Below are 19,666 nucleotides of genomic sequence, written 5' to 3' on the forward strand. Positions count from 1 at the left end.
GGAGGTCCTTCAGGGCCATTCACAGCCAGTGGTAGAAGACACTACTGTCTCCCCTCCTTTCTTTTTTTTTTTTTTTTAAATGGTCACGGCTTAGCAAACCTTTCACAGATCACTCCCTACAAACATTTCTCAGCTCCAGCTTTCAGAATTGTAAAGTGAGAATAATGGCTACTAACAGATAGTAAATCCTGGAGGTGATCAATTTTTCAGATGATTAAATGGCATTGCACAAAACATTCACAGACTCCTTCCTACATCTTTGTGTTTGGATACATGCTCATGGACTAGAAGACTTTTTGCTCTGAAAGCCTTCTATTGTATTTAACCCAAGAAATTTAAAGACTTCTCCAAGGTTTCATATAAACACATCCAGAAAACCAGTAAAAAAGACAAGGAGGAATTTGCAAAGCAGCTTATTTTACAATGGGAAAATAATTCCTGGAACGGGAAATACAATATCTTTATAGTACCATCAATCAATCAGAATCTAAGAGTCAGGTTGATCATAGATATCTCAACATTTTACACCAGAAACAGGCTAAAGGGAAAGACTTGCTTAAAGCAAAAATGTAAGGGGTTTTTTCATAATCCATCAGCTAATTCCCCCCCTACACACACATCACCTTCCTGAACAGAAGGCACTCAACCAGCACACTTCAAGAACAGCAATTATACTCCACACTGCAAATCAATTGAAAGTGACTTGACTGAAACTAGCTGGTCATTATGATTTAAAAAAATGCTTCTTAAATTCAGTGCATTACATGGTGTTATGGGAAATCAAGGAAAAGTTCAGCTGAATCAGTATGCAAGACTGCCAAAGCACGGGGAACTATTAAATGCAAACAATGAGACAGGCAGCATCAGGACAAGCGCTAGGACCTCTTGTGCCCCGTCTCTGAGCACACTCCCCTTGAATAAAGCAAAAAGCTTAAGACATCTAGTATTTTTAGACTCCTACGTTGTAGCTACTTTTGATTAATATAAGTGAAGTGTCACTTCTTTCCAAAGTCCTTGCTGTAACTAAGTACATTAAAATACTGGCCCATTCGTGCATTATACTGCAATTTCCAAGGGTTCAGAACTAAAAGAAGTTTTCACATCAAATTTTCCTTTTGATGACTTGAGATGTACTCCCCAAGTTCCCCTAGAGGCAACATAAATTTTGCATCTAGCGAACCAGTCCAAATATTATTTTTTAAATTAAACATTTTTTGCTTTCATTTTGGGTAAAAGTATTTTTGAAAACGTCCGTGAAACATGGAGGTTTCCAATGACATTTTTGCCACACAGGCGGTATAGAAACTTTACAACAAAACTGCAATTAAAAAGTAGGCTGCAGTGAAATATCAAAGAACTTCTAAAAGAAGAATTTACCCTCTGAAACATTATTAAATGAAGAAACTGGAAGCTCAGACATCGGTGTATTTGGGGAAGGACTGTATTCAGTACTCAGAGGAATCTTGAGACACGTGAGAAATTAGACCATCGTTTCAAAGGAGAGCGTTTTTAACCATCTGTTCTGCAAGCTGGTACTAGTAAACATTTTTCTAAACAAATAATTCTGTAATTGAATTGGCCCAACTAAGCAGCTATATTAAACACAGAAGTGAAATTCAAATGTCCATGCAGAGTCTTGAGTACATGGTGCCTATTTATCGCAGATCTCAGTACACCCATAACCACAAGAGCAGGACTAGATTTTCCCTTGAATAAACTATGAGCTGGCAGAAAAGCAAAGGTAATACAACCCAAAACAATGCAAAGTAGTTTTTTAATGTCATAACTCAATATATTGCATACAGTTGGAAATATGCATCTGAATATACAGTACAAATATACAGGTTCTTAAACTGAAATCTTACAGGTTACCTACTAGTAAAGACTTTAAATGCATTTTCAATTTTATTATATAAAGGAGAGAAAGCTACGCTTTATCTCAGAATGGATAATGAACAGGTCTAATATGTATCAGTCACTGTTAGAGACCATTTAGATACTCTGACAACCGATCTATGGATGAACCAGCAGCTGTGATACTCCTTTGACCGTTTTTTCTTGGGTTAACTTATTTTGAAGTTTGGATTACAGAGATCTATGTACCACATCAGATTTAATACTGCCAGTCTTGGTTTTATCCAAAAGATGAAATCTGAGGGGAACAGAAGACACGAATGTTTAAACAGTCATTTCCAAATATATGTAACACTTTCTCCATCCACAAATCATCCCTACATTGCCAAAAAGAAAATAAAAATGTCAGTTTAGTTTTTATTCTGAAAGTTCCCTTTTTAAGCATGCATGGGGTTGCTGTTCCAGTCAAGTAACTTTGGACTGTAAGAAATGTGTCACAATTTGTTTATGCTACAGAATTGGATAATTATGCAGTATTTCAGCCATCTTTCCAAACACAGATAAGCCACTCTTTCTAAGACTGCATTGTGTATTAAGGTTAAAAAGTCTTAGTTTTAGCTGTCTAAACGGCAATCCAATATTAAATAAATCAACTTTGAAATATTGCATGTTCACAGCTTTGATACCAAACTTTGCATTTTGCCATAAAGAATACTAATCACTGTACGTGTGAAAAAGCTTCAGCCTAAGTACAATATAAATCAAAACAGTTTCAACGACATTCTCTATACACATTTCATCTCGAAAATAACTCTTTCAGAAAGCTATGAAAGATAGCTTTTGATCCTCTGCTGCCAGTTCAAGGGTGTCGATATCACTATACTTTATTTTTGTCCCATTGCCAATTAAATATACTGAAATAGAAAAGTCTTCAAAACCACCACCGACAAAAAATACAGTAACGTTAATTTTTGATAGTCACTAATTCAGTCCCTGATGGCAATCAGCTCTGTTAGCCAGCACAGAATCTCACCTCAATCCCACACACTAGAAGGGGACAGACCAGACTCATCACTGGATGCAAGAGACGTTCTTACTCTAGCAAAGCACCCACAGAACAGGAAAAAACAGGCCCAGAAACAGGAACTGAGAAATACTCCAGCTTATCTGAAAAATACAACACACATCTCGAGCGTGTCTCGCTAGGTAGGAGCTGCCTCAAATGATTCAACGTGCCAGGAGAACTGACAGAGCCGTCAACTTTTAGCAGAGACTCTCCATGTTTTTAGCACACTCTGAATGTGCCAAGTCCAAATTAATTTTCCTATCTGGAACAGAATCAAGAAGCGAGTGAGGCCCTTGCAGCATGGCAGAACAAAACCTAGATCCCCGTTCCCTTACCACTGAACAATTAAGAACCAAGGGGTTTATCTCCATGAAGCAGGCCCAGGACTGGGCCATGAAACAGGCAAGGCAAAAACATGACATCAGAGTTCCTGCTCTTCTCCATAAGCAGAGAGCCAAAAGCCTTGTACATCACATAATTCCAGCATTACAGCCACCTCCTCCTCTTCAAGCTGGAAATTTCAACCTTTATTCCTTCCAGTCCCTTAGTAACACCCCTGTTGAAGAGTCTTTTGGTCAGCTGTAGCCCAAAATACTGGTGATAAAGCCACCTTCCAAGGCCCTCTGACAGCTGCTTCGTTGGTTTTGCTGTCCCCTCGACGTGCCTCTTCTCACTCCACCCTTCCTCAGGTACACCCTGTGCCTCCCCACCGAGCTGAGATCCTCCCCGGAGGTACTCCACTGTCAACATCCGGCCCGTATCGACCCGATCTCATACCCAACTCCCTCACACTCCTCCGAGGCGCTGCGCTGCCAGCATCCTCCCCAGCTCCCCATCTGATCGTACACCCAATCCTCCCAGGCACCTCCTTCGCTCCCTGCCAGCGTTGGCAACGCTCACCATCGACTCCACCACCCCTTCCTGAGCACTCCCAAGCTGCTGCTGAAAACCCAGACTCCCTCCCCATATCGGTTCTGCAGGTCATACCTGCCCCTCACGACTGAAAAGCCACGTCCATATTGCTACCCAACAGAAAAAGTTACCGTGAAACCCATTTAAGACAATTTTGTGGGGTTTTATACGTCTGTCTTACATTTGAAGGGCGAATCCTCACTTTTAGAAAGGTAACTTGAGATGTGGTGTTTTACCGTGGGGGTATTTTAAAAGTCAGTAGTCAGGACTGCCATTCACGAAGGGGATTCACCCAAGAGGGTTTTAAACTGACTCATCACTTTTGCCTAAGCCAGTTCCTTATTGAATTAAACTTAATTGCCATAAGCCATTTAAATATCCATCTGCCCTGAGGGTAAGTCAGCTGAGGGAGCTGAACAGGCCAAAACCCACCCTCCCCAAAAAGAGAAAAATGAAATGCTGAATGGCTTATTTTTACCAGCTGGACTTTTGTGAGGTTGGATAACCACCAGTACCAGTGCGAGAGGTACAAGACCATGTGGCTGGAGGAGGGGGACACTGCTGCTTTTGGCAGCAGGGAACCGCTCGCTCAGTGGTGCTGTATTGTGAAACCTTGCTGAGTGTGCACCCTGGGCTGCCACGGAGGGGTAGGGCAAGTACCTCGGGGATGTTCTCCTCTTTGGCTAGCTTCTTGCAGCCAGAAACAAATTAAGGATTACATAAAAGCTGCGATACTCCCTGGCTTTGCTGGTGAACGTGAACGGTCACATCTGTAGCAGATAAGACATTCAGGAAGTTCTATTTTTAACTAGACAGAAAAAGTATTAGTTTTACTGTTTCACCAAAATACCAGCTGAATACTTCTGTTCGGCCTCACGTGCAACTTTACAAAGCTCTACCTTCCAGTAATCAACGTGAAATTATAAACCAACATTACACTGAACAGACACCTCTGCGGTGCTTGTTAAGAGGACTTTGTCTGCTATAGATAAGTTCGTAATTTTTTTATTGCCTACAACTCATTTGTTCTTATGTTTGCCTACTGCTGTCACTATATTTACATTTGCTGAAAACGCGAAGTTGCTATCTCTCAGACTAAACTTATCACTAGAATCCAAGCCTAAATAGGATTTTTTTCTTGAGATAACAGAACTTAAGACCCTAGCCTCATGACATTTCAAATCTTGTATTCTCACACGTGCGGTTTATAGATCTTGAAAAGCAGACACTCCCTCCCCAACCCTTTCAAAAACATTCATGCAAATACTTAATTTTCTTCTGACAATGCTTGGTGCTGTTTAATGACACTAAATACAACCACTATGTCTACAGTGACTCACATATGCGTTGGTTTACATGCAGAAGAAACAGCAAAGTACCTTTTCAGGTAGTTTTGAGCACTAACAACATCTGATAGACCAAGGTTTCTCAGAGTATCAGATCCTACTTATAGGCGAGACCTCTGCACAGAACCCTCCAAGAATTAGCTCTTGTAACACGTGCCATTATATTACTGTAGCCCACTGAAGTCACAAGCCCTAATTTAGTCCTTTCTAGCAAGCACACAAACACAGCAAGGCAGGTGTCTGCATTCCCTGACTGCTGAAAATACTTAAATACCTCCATTTAGAATTCACTAAAAACTACACATGCACAGGAAAAAAAAAAAAAAAAAAGAACGAAAACTTTTACCTTTAACAAAGTACTAAGAAGCTTAACAACACTCTTTGTTAATGAGGTAAACTTGGCTCAGTAGCTGTTTGGACGCCTTACGACATGTGAATTAGGTCTTGCAGTTTTATGCTACCTAAGCCAGATTTTCAAAGTATATATATGTTAACCTGTAAAAACCAATCAAATAAATCATAATTCACTACTATTGTACTAAAAGGACAACCTTTCATTTTCAGGAAGAAAGAGTGGATGCCTCCCACCTCTACTTTCTGAGACACTGAAACATTACTGCAACCGTTTAAAAATGTTTATCCTCAATTACTGGAGGTGTAGCACTCATTTTTGACAATATCATATTACAAGAGTAGTTTATCAGAAAATGCGAACACCTACTTCATACAGGTATTGCTTACTTCATACAGGTATCTAATTCAGAGAGCTGAGACCAAGAAAAAGATGTAATAATTTAAAATTAATTTACCATGAACCAGCTCGTTAACATTTACTTGTTATCAGAATCTAACAACTGAAAGCAAGGACTAAGTTTGAAAACACACAAACATTAATCCTGAGACACTCACACCTATGCTTATTTTGAATCATAAACAACTTCATACAAGTGCCAATATAAAAGTTAAACGCCTGCTTGTTTGATGACCTACCAGCCAGAATGAAAAGAAAAATAGATATATGAACAGAATAGAAAGTATCTCTCTTCTGAATGGCAAAGAAACGTATCATGGCATATATATACGTGACACTTTCAAAACAAATGTCAGCTACAGCGTACCTTTAAAAATATTACTGGACTATTTTGAACAAGAACTAGAGCACAAGTATGTCCCAATGGGTCGGGGGCTCAGGGCACTGCAGCCCTCTCTTCCCGCACATGCTGCAGCCTGTACTCCCAGCCACATGCCAGGAGAGCAGTCGCACAGCTGCACGGCTTTCCCATCCACGCTGTGACTGCATCCAGGCTTGACATTTGCAAACAAAATTCAAAACATCTGGATCTCGAGTAGTACTTTATATGCATTGTTTTTCATATAAATTCTACCAAGCCCACTGTATTTACTGCTAACTTGAGGTAACCACATGATACAACTGCAGTGACCCAGATGTCTCAAGTGACAGGGGTAAACTGCATTTCTTCCTTGCCGTGTTCAGAGAAACAACACAGAGAAACTCTCCACTTCCTAATGAAAGTATGGCTGCTCTGCCGATCCACATGAGATATATTTAGCTAGATATATTATATATAGGTCAAATGATGTATCATGCAATGGAGGCAGCGAAAATAGATGCTCACAGACAATGGGGCTTCAACTGATAGCTGACTTCGGCAAAAAAAAAAAAACAAATCAGATAATTTCATCTAGAGAGCTATAGGAGTAGAAAAACTATTCCAGCATTTAATATCTCTTACTATTAAAAAAATATATCCTATTTCTGGTTTCAACTTCTATCAAGACACTATTACAAATCTATTAAACAAAAGAGATCTGAAGTCTCAGGTACCATAACCTCTTTTTACAATCAACACTCAAACCACTTCTTAAATACCTCTTCAACCGAGTAAGTTCAGCTCCCTTGCTGTCACGGGAGAGCATGTTTTCCAGATCCATCCTCATTTACTCATTTTTTTATTTTTTTTTTTTGGACAGCCATCTTCATCTCTTGTGAGCTTAGCTCTGACAGCCTAAGGAGCTAATTTATAAAATCACAACCAAATTAGTATTTTGGTATTTCTGCTCACCTTGAATGATTTTCAAAGCATCACTTCCAAAAATACTTTTCTGCACCCTATAGGTTAATTTTTTTTTTTTTTAACATTAACAGTCTGCATCGCACAGTCAAATAAAACACATGATTTAACCCTGTCCTGTCATCATCATGTTTTCAGAGTGAATATTAAAATGATCAACAGTTAATTTGTTTTCTTCCCATTCCACAAACAGCATTAGTTCAAAACAAAAATGTGAGCTAATGCAGGTGACAAAATGCAACAAAAAGGAAGTGGACAAGGAAAGTCTGAAAACTAAGAACTTAGTGCAAACTTTCAAAAACCGTGGTGGTACTGATGTGTTGCCTTCATCTTTCCCACGCTCGGCAAGAGAAGCATTTGAATTGTAATGCTGAATGACACTAACCGTAACTCGCAGCGCAGGGGTTTAAGCCCAGCCTAGAAAAATGCTATTTGTGATTTAAACGATTCTCCTGATTGTTAATGGGCTGCTGAATACTGTCAGCTGGACAGATACAATGCAATACGCTGGCAGATACTCTCTGGCCTTGACACAGAGGCCACTGCCTTTCCAAGGGTACCACACATGGGTGCTCCAGAAGATCCCTTCCCTCACTAGAGGCATGTCTTCCAGTTTCAGCAAAAGTCTGAGTAGCCCTTCTAATCTATTTCACTTCCCAGGCTCTGCCCTCAGAGCTGCTCCTCTCCATGTATCAATGGGGGCAAGATATGAAAAGGTTTGTCACTAAAAATGCCCTCGATACAAAGTAGCAATAGCTAAGCAACTTTAACCTGTAGTTTTCTAGCTTTGAATATTTGACACGAATCTGGTCTAAGTTTCCCATTCGCGATCTCCTACTCCTTTATAAAAACCGAACTGGGGAAAGAGAAATCGCATGACGCAGCATCATGCTTTGCTTTGCTGTGAACAGTGGTTAACAGACCACATCGTTAGAGCAGCTAGCAGTAACAGCCTTTGTCCTGCTTCACAGAAAGAAGAGACGAGCTGGGTAATACAGACACTTGCTAAACAGCAAATAAATGATGAGAGTGAGGAACCCTGAAATAGTTTGGGAGAAACAGCCAGCACTTCTGGACTTTTCTGCCCATTACCCACTTCCTCGAGCTCTTCTGCAATGCATTCCTAATAATGCGTACCTGCCTAATGACTTCCTCAAGCCAACTCCTTTCAACCCTTCCTGCTTATTTCGACCTTCCACAATTCAGACTTTTCGTCAGTCTCCTCGTCCGGCACATCTTACACTGCCTCAGGTTTCACACCTCATTCTTATCCTTCACCTTCCAAGTCTCTCCTTCTCCACCTAGACTCTGCAGGCTTCCCGGCACGCACATTTTCTGCCTCTGAAGACTCCTCATCCCACGCCGGTGCTCCTTCTTTTCCCTCGGGGTTCCCTGCACAGCCAGCAGAGAGCTGACACCCTCACACCCTGAACCCTCACCAGACCGGTTTCTTCTCACCTGTTTTTCCCTGTCCTACAGGTTTTCAGTCCAGTTCCCCTACTTTTTGCTTCCCAGGCTTCAGATGCCTTCTCCCTACCCCCAGCTCCTGATTTGCTTTGCTCTTCACAGCTCTCCAAAACATCCCCCCTCCTGTCAAATCCCAAGGCCAACCCCTCTTGTTCCAACCCACCTCCTCTACAAGGCCAGGGTTCTTTCTCCCTGGGTTCAAGTTCAGCAGCTTCGAGAACTAAGATGCTGCTGAGGACACAGGACAGAAGAGCTACCTGATTTCAATAAAGATACCAGCAGTCCAGCTTGCAGGAAGCTTCTGCAAACGCAGCTGCTAGAAATACAAGTCCTTACCCAACCCATATGAATTTTTCAAAGCCTCCCAATTGGCCAAGATGGATTATCTCTCCATGCAAAAACGCTGCTACACCTTGCGAGTTTAAAATCCTCATTCCAAACCAAGATGATTTAAATCTTCAAACAAACAAACGTGACAACTCACATTAAGAAGCTGAAAGAAACAAATCAAATCATCTCCCCTGGTGAGGTTCTGCAAAAACAATGCTGTGTCTTAGCTGAAGTTTCCACAAGCAAAAAAATCTAACAAAACTCACCAGCTTGGAAAGCTTTTGCCAACAGTTTTGGCAAAGCTCTAATCACTTGAAAACACAGCCTTGTAACAAACAGCAACCATAATAAGAGTTGGTGCCACAAAGATCATCAATATCAACCACAAATGCAGTCAGTCTTTTATAAGAACATTTACAATCCCGTTATTGACCAGCATCTCAATATACTAAGTACTGTGCAAACACAAGATAAAAAGGCCATTTGCTGCCTTGAAGAGCTTACAATCTATTAAGATAAAAGACAACTACTACAGCAAGAAGAAAACATGCACTGAACGGTTTCACCTTAAGATCTACAGGATCTGCTAGACAACTATTTAGCAATCTACACAGATCAACACAATAATCTCTGTCAACCTAACCACTGATTTGATACCAAAGAAGCTTCTCAAATCTGCTCGTTTTATCACTCTCCTACTGTTCTCCCTTTTCTTTATTCAATTTTTCCTACCATAAAAAGAATAAATCATACAGCATCCACTTCTAGTTCCTTTATCCCCTTTCAGTCTGTTACCTTGACTTACCTCTTTCTCCTGTCACCTTCTTTTCCAAACCCCCAAATCCTTCATACAGCACATTTCTCCTTCCTTAACGTCTCAAAATAGCACTTCCTTCTCTTCTTGGCTTCAACAGGATTTTTTTTTCCTTAAATCAAATAACCACTTCATATTAAATTCACTAACCTAACTACAAAAGGCTGAGAAATCTCAAAGGGAATGCTGAAAAGAAAAACAAACTATTAAGTCCCAGCTACAGAGAAAGAGGAGCCCGTGGGGATGCTTATAGGATTACTGCCCATAGGAAAGCTTGGAGGTGCTGATTCTCAGAGTCCTGATCATGTGCAACATGGCCTGAGGTCCCATCATTTCGTCCAATTGGATCAAAATGAAACCAACGCACAGGCACAGAAACAGGGGGCTGATCTGTCACTCTATGCCAAACTGACAATGAGGCATATATGATACCAAGCATATTACTCGACCTTACTTTTTCAAGTTCTTTTGCAGAAAAAAACAGCTTCAGTACCATCTCCCTGCTGCTCTGACCTTTCCTTCCCAAACTTTGGCAGAACACAACTAACCTGATCCCTTCCTACTTTGCTGCTGCCCCCAGGAATCTGAATAGCTGCAATGAAAACTAAAAAGACCGGCCACCTTCCGCTATGCAAAACACAGCCATCTCACTGCATTAACAACAGCAGTCTGTTCTCAGCCAGAGATGAGCTCTGCAATCACAAAACTCGCTTCTGCTGCTTGAATTCTGTAGGAACTGTTGACATTTCCTCATGAAAACGTTGTGTCTTTTCTACCTGCCCCAATATAACTGTCTCAATCTCTGCTCTACAGCCTGTTCTCCTCACTTAAAAAATAAATCTCTGTTTAAACACTGGTGTGAAGTATTGAAAGAAATTTTCAAACGCTGTGTGGCATTTCAATTATTTCTTCAAAACATGAGGTCCTAATTTGAGCAGTGCTATTCGAATTGAATGGCGCTACATCGCCACTGAATTTAAACACTGCAGTGAATTGCTAACTCTTTTTCTTTGCTGTCTCTACATAAAGTACTCCAGGAGACGAAACTGCATACCCCCTGAAATTTAATGGAAAGGACAGCATGCAGAGAAGCCACAGACACGTTATTATGTCATCGGTTACCTTTAAAACAGAGTATTACAAGTAAGTGAACGTTAAAAAAACGCATAGATTGCTGCAGAAAAAATGCGCTAAAGCATAATAACAAGTATTTAATACATCAGCAAAAAATATGTGCATGCATAAGTACGTCTAAACAACGAGACAAAAGATCTTGATCTCGTAGGTAAATATTTAGGCTCTTTAAACAGTTATGCATCATTGTGCAAGACGGCAGGAATTGCTCAAATTACTCCAGTCTTTAACCCAGACTGCGCTTAAATGTTTCTGTGGCCTGCTTAACATTCCAGGCATAGTTCTGGCAAGGTAGTTCTGGCCGAAGTTCAAACTGTCCTTGTCCAACTTTCACTTACTATAAAAACATTGTTTAATATAGAAAAGCATACACAGAGACATATGTTTCTTATTTTGCAGACACCTCGAATACTGACACTTGTGTTCAGCAGCTCCGTGTGGAAATTTTTAGGCGAGTGCTTTCAAAGCGAGGGTGTATTCACCAGGCGGCACCCGCTACAGATATTTCCCCGCTTCCAGAAGTTTTAAGCTCTAACACGCTCTTTATGGGCTGCAGGCAGCTCTGCCAAAGGGCGCACACCCCAAAGCGTGTAAAACCCGGCGGGATTTACCCAGGGCCACCGAGACCTGGGTCCAGCCCAGCCGTACCGGCACGGCCGGGTCTGAGAGCGGCGGACGGGCTGCCCCGGGACAAGGCAGGGTTCGTAGCGGAGCCTGCGTCTGTCAGAGTGCCTGCAGGAACGCACCGGCTTGCGCCGCGTTATCCGCACGAGGAGGCAATCCACCAAATCGCCTCGGCGTGCCCCGAGCCGCTGCCCATTAGCCGGGGCCGGTTAATAAACCAACGCGGCCAAAGCCGCCCGGTTAAGGCACGGCGGGGCCATTCCAGCCCGTGAAAAACCGAACCGGGGGGCCCGGACCCCGCTCCCGCGCCCCAGGCCGGGCCGTGCCGGGCCAGGCCGGAGCGGTGCCCCCGCGCCCCTCGCGGCCACGCCGGGGCCGAGGCGGCTCCAAGCCGCGGGGGCTGGCAGCAGCGCGGCGCGGCGCTGGGGCCCCGCTCGGCCCGACACGGCCCGGCCCGGCCCCCGCCCGCCTCCCCGCCGCCCACACCCTGCCCGCGGCCGCGGCGAGGAAAATGTCGCCGCCGGGCCGCCGGGCACACGAAGCCGGGAGCCGAGAGCGGGCCTGTGGGGGGCTCCGGGCGGGACAAGCCGAGCCGAGCCGAGCCGGGGGCTCCCCCCCTCCTGCTCCTGCCCCGTACCTGTCCCGGGGGTCGATCCACGAGGTCTGCCGGGTGTTGTGGTCGATGTAGAAGACGCGCCCGTCGAAGTCCCTCGCCTCCTCCCAGCCGGCGGGCAGCGGCAGCTCCGAGCTCTCCCGGCCCCGCTGCCCGCCCGCCGCCGGCCCGCCGCCGCCGCCGCCCTGCCCCGCCGCCCCTTGCTGCTGCCGCCGCCGCCGGCCGCCGCTCAGCCACGGCATGGCCGCCCCGCCGCCGGGCCGCCGCCGCCCAGCTCCGGCTGAAACCCGCTCCCCGCCCGCCGCCGCCGCCGCCGGGGCAGCTCCCGTCCCGCCCGGGCCGCGGCCGCCCGCCGCTTCCTCCTCCTCCTCCTCCTCCTCCAGCACTAGCAGGCGGCCCCGCGGGCAGCGGGACTCGGGCGGCTCCGGCTGCGCCGCGCCGGGCTCATCCTCCCCCGCGCCAGCCCCGCTCGGCGCCGGGACCAGCCCCGCCGCGGCTCCAAACCCCGCCCGGGCCCTGCCCCTGCCCCTGCCCCGCGCCGCCGCCGCGGCTCCCGGCCCCCGAGCTCGGCCCGCCGGCCCGAGCGCCCCCGCCCCGCCGCTCAGCGCCCCGCCGCCTCCCCCCGCTGCCGCTGCCGCTCCCGCCCGCCGCCTGCCCCGGCCCCGGCCCCGGCCCCGGCCATCTTCCCGCCCGCCCTCCCTCGCCAGGGCCCGGCCCCCGCCGCCGCCTCCACCCCGCCCGCCCGTTCCCACGCCGCCGAGGGCCGGGCCGGGCCCCGCGGGGAGCGGCGCTTCCCTCCCTGCCTCCCTCCCGCCCGGGGCACCGGCCCCTTCCCCCGGCACGGCACGGCTCGGCCCGGCCCGGCCCGGCCGCCCCTTCCTCTGCGGCCTGCGGGGGAGGCGGGAGGGAGGCGCCGCGGAAGCCGGGCCCGAGCCCGGCCCGGCCGCTGCCCCCCGGGGGCGAGGGGCAAGGAGCGGGTGGGTGCGGGCCTGGGCGAGGCGTCGTGTCCGGGCAGCAGGGGACGGAGCCCCCCGTGAGGTGCCCGGTGCCCTGCCAGGCGGTGGGGGTGCGTGCATCTGGCTTGCTTGACATCCCTTAACCTCGTCCCGTTTGAAGGCCATGAAGCGGAGTTCCCACTCCCATACCGAATGAAATCCCCCCAAACTGCAGTGCTCTGTGCTTGCCCAGGATGCCGGCATCAGCTAAGCCTTTGAAAACCAGGAAATAAAGAGTTAAGGTGATGCAAACCGAGCCTCTGAAAACGAGGAAAAGAGTTAACAGTTTATTCCAAAACAGCCTTAACTCAGCCCCCTGAAATTGCCAGTACCCTGCCAGGGATTATATTGCGATTCCGATTATGTTCCACTTGCATTTGCCGCTTTAAGTTACAGCTGTATGAACATTAATTGCAGCGGTGCGGTTATAAATGCAGGAAGTCAGAGGACTTTTGCTGCTGACTTCTTAGGCCTTTGTCTCCCTCCCCCCCCCATACCATTAGTTATCAAAGGAAAGAACAGTTGGATGATAAAGGCAGCATAGATACTGGGACATATCTGGCATTTTACCTGTTCCGTAGGTTATTTCAGCAGTAGTCAGCTGGAGTCTTCTTACCAAGGCTGCCATGAGCAGCGAGGTGTGAAAGGAGAGTACTACGTGGTTCTAACGATGAAAGCGGAACAGCGTGCCTTGCTCTGAAGGCAATGGTGAAGTAGGTTAATAACGTGGTAAAGGGCTGAAATTTAGCAAAGGTGAGGTTATGCCTCTGCAGTAGATTTGACCTTCCAAAGCATGACAGCTTATGTTGAGCTGAGCTCTTCTCAACGGAGGTTTTGTTTCAGCAAAGAGTGGGTGTCAGGCTGCCTCATGGTCTGGAGAGATCAGCAGGCAGCATCCCCAGGAGCCATGTGCTGGTTGTGTAGCATGGATGTTTGTAAGGCATATTTCAAAGCTAAAGCACGGTACAAGCTCTCTATTTTTCAGGGGTTGCAGTTTCTATTATTTTAATTATGTCTCCCAGGCTTTCAGAGGTTTTATTTAGCTGAGGTAGGCATTCTCAAATGGCACAGGTCTGTATTAGCAATGCCTTGGGACACTGGATTTTCTTGTTCAAAGAGAAAAAAAAAAAAACTCCTCTGCACCACAGCTCAACTCTCCCTTCATTGCCTTTAACGGCCTTGCAGCGATTACCTTAGCACAATGTCTGCACAACACAGCACCGTGCCAAGACGCTGCACTAGTTCATAGTACCTGGAAGCAGCAGAGCCAGGTCGTTATAGTAATCCACCAAGACTAATTAGCCCTGCTGAGGATATGTGCAACATAGCTTCCTCTTCCTCATCACTCCCCACAGTCCCAAGAGAGGCTCCAGCTTCAGCAAGGAACCTATAGACTGAGGCTGCAGAAACACTACAGGACTGACCGTGGAGGCAGCAAAAAGGCTTTAGTTTGGGGACAAGGAGCTCAACACGGCGGTGGGCAGAGGGGAAGTGACGGGACCTAATGTGGAACATTTCATTCAGCTCATAGCCCTTTGACTAAATTCTCGTCTTAACTTTGGCAAAGTGCTTCAGGCTAGAGCCAGAACAGGACTTGGCTGGGTTGTGGTTTCTCGGCAGAATTATGACGCACATGTTCCATGTAAAGCATGAGCTGGGTGTCCAGTATGGCTTGGATCTTGTGGATGCATTATAATTGCCATTTAGGATGCATCCGCTGCTGTGTGAAGGACAGGGCCAAGATTTTCAGGTGCACAGTCGTTGCTTCTCCAACTGGTAGGTTACATCTCCCTAAATCTTCAACAAATGTGGAAAAAAAATTAAAAAATTAAATCTGTAGATGATGCCTGGAGAAAGTTTGCAGGCTAAACAAGAGAACTTGTCCTGAAAAACTCAGATTTAAAATTGTCCCAGCCTTCAGATTTAACTTTTAGGCTCTCCGTATTTAGAAAAACCTTTAGCTTAGCTCAGGAGTGGAAGCTTCTGAATAAAGGTGTTGAAAAACGTGATTCCAAGAATCCAGCCAGCTGCGCCCAGAGCTGCTTACAGCAGTCAGTAGGAAATGATAGGGCTAGCGGTTGCCACACAAGAATAGAGACTCCCTCTGTCTGCAGCACACTCGTGCCAAGATGCCAGGCAGGAACTCACTCAATTATTTTTAAGGCCAGATTGGTGCCCTTCATCGGATGTTACCTCATCCTTTTGCCTGTTCCCCGGGAGGAAATGAACAAAGCATTCAGGAGCCAATGGTTATTTTTGAGCAATATGAAGAGGCATGAAGAGAAGAACCTGAAATAGTTGCCACAGTTTTAATGCCAGAGCACTAATTTGCAATGCATTCTCTGCCATCCTCACCCTGCAATGAAAGCTTACCAAACCTGCATCACTGCTCCCTCCATATCCTTTTTCTTCCTCTTAAATGTCTGTCATACCTCATCAGGAAAAAGAGAAAGAGAAGAACGGACAAAGTGATATAACACAGCATCTCTCTATTTTGGGTTGCAGAAATGAACTCCTCTGCCAAACAAAAGCGACCTATATAATAAGCAACGTGTAAGTACACCATAGAAGGCTTAGAAGAGATAGAAGTCTGCCACAGGAGATTAAATGCTTTCACACGTGCCAGCACGTCATATTTCATATGAAAATGTATCTGTTTACATAAACTCACATAAGTCCCTTGTCTCACTCATCTCCATATATTCAGAATATGCATCTTGATTCTCACATATTTCACACACCTTCATTCCGTACCTATTTTTCTTTACTTGCATTTTTTTCCACCTGCAAACATTGCTCACATATTCACTCATTCCTCAGGCACACCTATTCCCATTAGCTCAAAATTACATATGTAGCCTTTCTTCATGTACCCTCCCTTGCCATAGTCAGTTTTTACCATCACGGATTCTACGTACACATCTCCTCCACTCTACATGCTCTTATAACCAAGTCTGTAATGGATATCACAACATTTTCCATCGAACATGTAGATAACTTTTCCAGCTGTAGGTTGTACATAACAAGTTCCAGCTGTCCCACTCTGGAAAAGGGAAAACCCCTTCATTCTGCGTGAAAATCCCAACCTCTTTTGGTACTCCACTTCTTTCTTGCAATTGCTGGGAAATGGCAACGGGGCAGAATTGTTACCTCTGTGCATATAATAACAACTCCACTCCTCACCTTCTAACTGTAGCACTTACTTGTAATTTGTTTCTCATTTTCATGTGTGATCATAGATGTCTTTTGGAATGGCAGAGTGAAGGCTCCTTCATCATCATTGCCCTTCTGAAGGCCAGCTATCACAGTCATCCTGCACACTGGGGGGGGGCTGTTGGGGGTTTCCCTCTCCATCCCAAATAAAGTTATGGACTGCATATGGCAGCCCTTTAACCAGTTGAATTACTGCTGAGAAATCTGTCTCAGGGGAAGGCTCTCCTGGGGCTGCAGTACAGAGATTCAAGCATCCTCCAGCATGGTGGAAACCAGGCTGGCTGCCCAGCTTTTGCAGCTGCAGGCTGGTAGGATGTCTGAAGCTCTTTTGGACAGTTGCTGGGCAAAGGAGAGGTCTGACATGTGGGTTTAAATATGTGAAACAAGATGCGATGTTGGCCCTTCTGTAGGGTTAGCAATTGAGATGGCATGGAAGGCAAACTGGATGAGTGCCAATCCCCGTGGGTTACATAGGGGTTCAAGATGGCACAACAGGCAACACAGAGAGTTGCAGTAGGTAGTAGGAAGCATGATCAACAGTCACCCACTACAGAGGAACCAAAGAGCAGTGAACCCTCAACCCTCGTTGGCTGCAGGAGTAAAGGGCCTGTCAGTGATTGTCCACTAGCCCAGGTACAGGCACGAAGAGTGCTGAGAAGCAAAACAGCGGTGTAAAATCACTGAGGGCTTTCAGGGTGTGAAACAGAGGAGGGAGATGTGTCTACGTACATGAGAAGGAAGCACGTCTTTCTGCATATTGAACAGGTCTGATAAGAAGTTCTCCTTGAGGCAGGGTATTCCTACAAAGCAAATAGACTGAAAATCCCAAATCAGTGGGAAAAACAAAGTGTAAGTCTGAATCTAACATGAAGACTTATTGAAAGGTTTCAATATTTTATCAGTATTTTCAGTATTTTATCAGGAGGCATTTATATAGGGGAAGATTTGTTCATTCTGTAAAAACAAGACCATCTGAAAAAAAAGGAGTAGTTCTACTAGTTTTTGTAGTCATTGATGTTTTGTCCCCTGATTCTTTTCCTCACGGTAATTCCAATTAAATGGAACATGGAATAGCTATAGTTACAGCCTCCTGGGTCAGTAGTCTACATCCAGCCAAGGAAATAATAACAAGCTATTGTTTGATGCTTCACTTCCTGGTATGGAAATAGCATAAAAAGGCCCTGGAGTTGCACTACCATAGTGCATAGTGTACATAGATGGTGGGTGAGGTAGATAACAAAGGTGATGGTACCTCTAGGCACATGAAGAGAATAGTCTCTTACAGGATTTTTAGTTCAAATCTTGAGGCTGTGGTTAATCTTTGCTTGAATGCAAATCAAGTGCTTAGATACTCGGTGCAATAAAATGTATACGTAACTATTTGTTCTCAAATAGTTATGCCCATAAAACAATATGTATATAATGTGCTTTTGTAATGTACATTTGAATTTCGATGGCATGCCAAGATTCTTCATTTATGGCTTTGATTTAATAAAAAATACATAGGTGGAATTATTGAACAGAAACTTTTAAAGATACCGGATTTTGTAGAAACAATAAGATATGATACTCCTCCAGGCTTCACAGATTATATAAGACTACATTGGCTGCAAATAGAAAAGTTGTGAAATATACAGTAGTTAGATATTAAATAACTGTAGCAATAGATTTGAATATAGATCAATTCCTCAGAGTGTGCAGTCCTGCTTACGTCCGGGTTACATATCCCGTTCTAATTCTCCATTTCATGACACCTACTCGTTTGTCTCTAAAAGGCCTGGGATAGAGGTGATGTGAATTTCTCTTTCTCATTCCTAATATACGCTATTCGCTCTACTTATTTATCAGCTGTCAGCAGTGTTTGCTTAGAACAGTGTAAGTGCTCATACTCAGGAAATCCCACTGACCAAGTTTCCCTGGACAAATTGAATTCTTCATACTACAGCCCAGCTTGTCAACCGTTTAAACATCCAGATATAGCATTTTATCTATCCAAACATTTAGGATGTTTATAATTATGAAGAGTTTTTCTTTATTTATTTATTTGGTTTTTTTGGAGACACAAGAAATTTTTCACTTGCCTTCCTGTGGGATGTTCTGTCCCAGGCAACTTCCAAGTTCAAAGCTCATCATTAAATCTGTGCGTAAGTTGCACAACATTTACAATTTTAGATTTCTAAAATTCCATGTAGGAATCTGATGAGTCATTGAGCTAGTTCCATCAATATAAAAATCTTGCTCTGACATCCCACTGCCGGGGTTGGAAGGGCAGGGGGTAGTTGCCTCTCTTGTCTCTGTCTTCACTGTGAATACTCACCCACTTATTCTATTTGCAAACTTAAGACTATTTCACTTAAGTGCTTTCCCAGACAACTATAAATAGGCTCTTGGAAGTGGTAATTAAGTCAGGACCACATTCGCTCGCAGGAATTTAACAACTTCGCCTGGCAGAATGCAATTGTTTTTTCCTCCTTCATCCAGGTCCTAGCAATTGGCCACAGAGGATCTGGAACAGTTTAATGGTTCAAACCATTTGCAGCATGATTGTATACTGGCACGTTATTCCTTTTGCCTCATTATTCATGCTGCTATTAATTTTTATTTAAAAAAATGTTGAGAAACAGACTCAGTCTGAGCTCAGCCTTGTCATATGCCCAGAATAAAATGGGGCAGTGGAAGAGGCCTAGAGGACTCTCAGGTGGGAGGACAAGATGATGAGTGCTAGGGAGATCCTGCAGAGGTGTGAGCAGAGAAAATTGTAAACTCAAGTGTACAAAATAAATTGTAACTGCATGAAATTATAATTTAAGACTTAGTGTACTATATTTACTCTATATCATCCTAGCTTCAGGGATTGCAATGGCTATTTTGCGCTACTTCTGTCTTTGTAACAAGTTGCCATAAGGAAAGAAATAGTTTCTTCACCAAAAAAAAAAAAAATACAAGAGCATTGAAATCTCTTAACAGCAAGCTTTACTACATACGGTGACCACAGCCCATGCACCTCAGCCCCAACAGGACACTGTTTTTGCCTCCTGGCCTTAGAGTCAGCAGGTGTGCTGTGCCACCCCTTGGTGCCGAGGTCTCCTCCTTGCTGTTTGGGTGCTTGGTGGAAGGCTTCTGGGGGCCTGAAGCATGGAGCGTGTCTTGTGTCACTTCAAAAGGTGGTAAGCATATTCATTCCCCTGCATAAAGCTTTTTAAAA

General features: G+C 44.9%; 1 protein-coding gene across 1 annotated transcript in view; it reads right to left on the bottom strand.

Annotated features, from left to right (window-relative positions):
- WWC3 (WWC family member 3) overlaps positions 1–16,560 on the bottom strand; it is a 104,739-nt gene extending 88,179 nt beyond the window's left edge. The window contains 3 exon segments of the mRNA XM_035542231.2: positions 12,278–12,981; positions 12,983–13,035; positions 16,452–16,560. Coding sequence (XP_035398124.2) covers positions 12,278–12,981; positions 12,983–13,035; positions 16,452–16,560 — 866 coding nt within the window.
- Positions 16,561–19,666: the final 3,106 nt, after the last annotated feature.

The sequence above is a fragment of the Cygnus atratus genome, chromosome 1 (genome assembly GCF_013377495.2).
Source record: "Cygnus atratus isolate AKBS03 ecotype Queensland, Australia chromosome 1, CAtr_DNAZoo_HiC_assembly, whole genome shotgun sequence".
In the NCBI taxonomy this organism is placed as follows: Eukaryota; Metazoa; Chordata; class Aves; order Anseriformes; family Anatidae; genus Cygnus; species Cygnus atratus.